This window comes from Capsicum annuum, unplaced genomic scaffold (assembly GCF_002878395.1).
Source record: "Capsicum annuum cultivar UCD-10X-F1 unplaced genomic scaffold, UCD10Xv1.1 ctg77042, whole genome shotgun sequence".
Classification (NCBI taxonomy): Eukaryota; Viridiplantae; Streptophyta; class Magnoliopsida; order Solanales; family Solanaceae; genus Capsicum; species Capsicum annuum.
In genome coordinates this window covers 1-2,586 of record NW_025887402.1, presented here as the reverse complement: position 1 = coordinate 2,586, position 2,586 = coordinate 1, and the positions used below count along the sequence as shown (strand labels likewise).

The 2,586-nt window shown below is 39.1% G+C and overlaps 1 protein-coding gene across 1 annotated transcript; it reads right to left on the bottom strand.

Moving 5' to 3' along the window:
* Positions 1-689: 689 nt before the first annotated feature.
* LOC124894717 lies at positions 690-1,166 on the bottom strand. Its single transcript, XM_047405287.1, has one exon. It carries the CDS (start codon positions 1,164-1,166, stop codon positions 690-692), a length of 477 nt encoding a protein of 158 aa, XP_047261243.1.
* Positions 1,167-2,586: the final 1,420 nt, after the last annotated feature.

Here is a 2,586-nt window from a genome sequence, read left to right as displayed (position 1 = left end):
CTACCCCACATGTGCTTTTCCAAAATTTTATAGTCTGGCACTGGCACTCTACCCTTACGCATTTTACGAATAACACCCTTCACCTTCTTAACCTTTATACGCCTAAAATATCTATAATCATGATGCCTCTATGAGCGCTCCAAATCCCCCAACGCAATTTCTTTGTCCCTCTTTTCACTCAAGAGTTTTGGAGGAAAGGTTCCCATCACCTTCTAATGGTGCCTCCTCCCTCCTCTACTGGTACTTTGCCATTCTCATCCTTACTTGGTCAAGGTATGTGCTCGCCTCTCCCTCGCCTTGGCTAGCCTGTATAACTTTTTATCCCCATTTTTGTCCTTGAATTATACATACTAGTGCTCAGAAGTTGTTTTTGCCGCCATACAACTAACTTTGCATCCTTTCTGGTCATCTTATAATTCTACCTATTCATTTGCTTCTCCTCGTTCTTACACTTCACTAACTCTATCGTAAGCCACCTTTTTTGTCTCCATCTTTCCTTGTATTTCTGCACTCATCACCTGTCTCCTTGATGCCTACCAAATCGGCCTCTCGAGACACCTAACACCTCTCTTCCCTAATGCAATTGACAATGTTATCCTACATATTGTCCGCATCACACTACTCCCCCCAGTCTCGTTAGCCATCACCTTCTCCCCTATTTTCAGGCCATTGTCCATAGTCAAGCTACCTCATTTGATCCTTGGCGGGTCATCCACAACCCTCTTCTTCCTATTCTTCTTGATCTCCAAATTCATCACCAAGTGCTTATGTTGGGTCGCAAGATTCTGACTCGGGATGACCTTACCGTCCTTACAAAGACTTTTATTAGCCTTCTTAAGGAGCAAAAAAATCATTTTGAGTCTTAACCACCTTACTGCAGAATGTAACCAAGTACTGTTCCTTCTACGGAAACTCGAATTAGCTACCACCAATCCAAAACCTCTCACAAATTCCAAAAGTGTGGCTCTGCTTTCGTTCATGTCCCCGAATCCAAAACCTCCATGCACATCGTCATAGTCCCTCTTAGTTGACCCGATGTGTCCTTGGACATCACCTCCTATGAATAGCTTTGTTGTGAGCTGCATACCTCTCACTATCTTGTCCAAATCCTTCCAAAAGTGCTTCTTGTCCTCATCCAAACCTGCTTGCGGAGCATAATCATACATTGTTGCATATAAGAACTTTCAAGTAATTTAACATGTCAATGTTTGTGTTTCTGAGGGTAGGAGAGAGCTCCTTTTTCTTAGTAGAGATAGAAAAGTGGTTCTTCTATCTAGAATTGTAAAGAACCCTTCGATCATCTCATCCTCCTGGTCAACTAAACTTTTCTCATGACCTCATCTTTTCTGGAATTCCTTGCCCTTCTAATCAACATTGACCTACCCAAAGTTCCTCTAATATTTTTGCATTATTTTAGCTGACAACTCTACTGAATAAGATCCATATTTCCATTCGATATAGAGCTCTGGGTTTGGTCACAGGAATAACTTAAGCCTTGTGATACAGTAACATGTGATGTAATTCAAAGAATCATAGTTCGAACTAATCACTGATTGGACTGAGAACTTTCTATGTAGCAAGTGGAAAATCCTTCTAGTTAAGAGAAAATAGTAGAAATCCCATAGTATGGTTTGATTTGATTGAGACAAGAACTTTGACAACAACATTCATTTCAATAACATCACTGGGTGGTGATATATCTCATTTTGAAGCTGGCCTCAAGCTGCTAGATAAATATGCAAAAGATGGAAAAGGGATCAGCTGTTCATATATCACATCTTTGAAAAATTCAACAGCCATGGCTACTTCATAAGAATAAAGATGGTGTAGGAAAACCTAAGAAGAATCATGATCATCTAAGGAGATTGGACGACATTGGAGGGGAAATTAATCTCAAAATGTTAAAATTTCAAATTTTGGGTAAGAACAGGTGATTTATCCTTCAGACGAGTTATTTCTATCAAAGGATGGTCAGTAGAGGATGTGAAGCTGGAAAATTCGGAAGAGGTTGAAGAAAACTACGTCATAAAGAACTCTCTTAGATCTACAGTGGAAGGAAGGTGGCATTTTCGATTTTGGTGCCTGATATTTGAAGATCAAGGCCTTTGATAGTAGAGTATATGGTGTGTTTTTCTTAAAAGCGATCTTTTAATCTGTCTTGTATTTTGTTAAAAGAAAAGTAGGAGGTTATGTCTCTTTCTGACTATTTCACTTCTTAGCACCTAATTATTGTTTTGAAGGGTACATCTGTTCAATTCTTCGTCCCTGCACTGTTGAGCCAATTTGTAGATTGTCATTTTATGGTTTGATCTTTGAACATCAAGTTGGTTAACACTAAGAACTTATGAAGCTTGTGAAACCAAAAAGTTTGTGTGCTGGAAGTTTGAATATTCTCGCTTGAAACAAGCACTGCAATATTGGGGATAAGCTGACTTGATACATTGATTTACTAAATACTGTGCAGGTTCAGTAGCAGTGCCTATGAATCTGGACAATTTAGATGATAATATTAGAGATGAAACAAAATTAGATGAACCACTTTCAGACGTTAATCCAGTATCTTCATCGACTGACACAGCTGGAAAA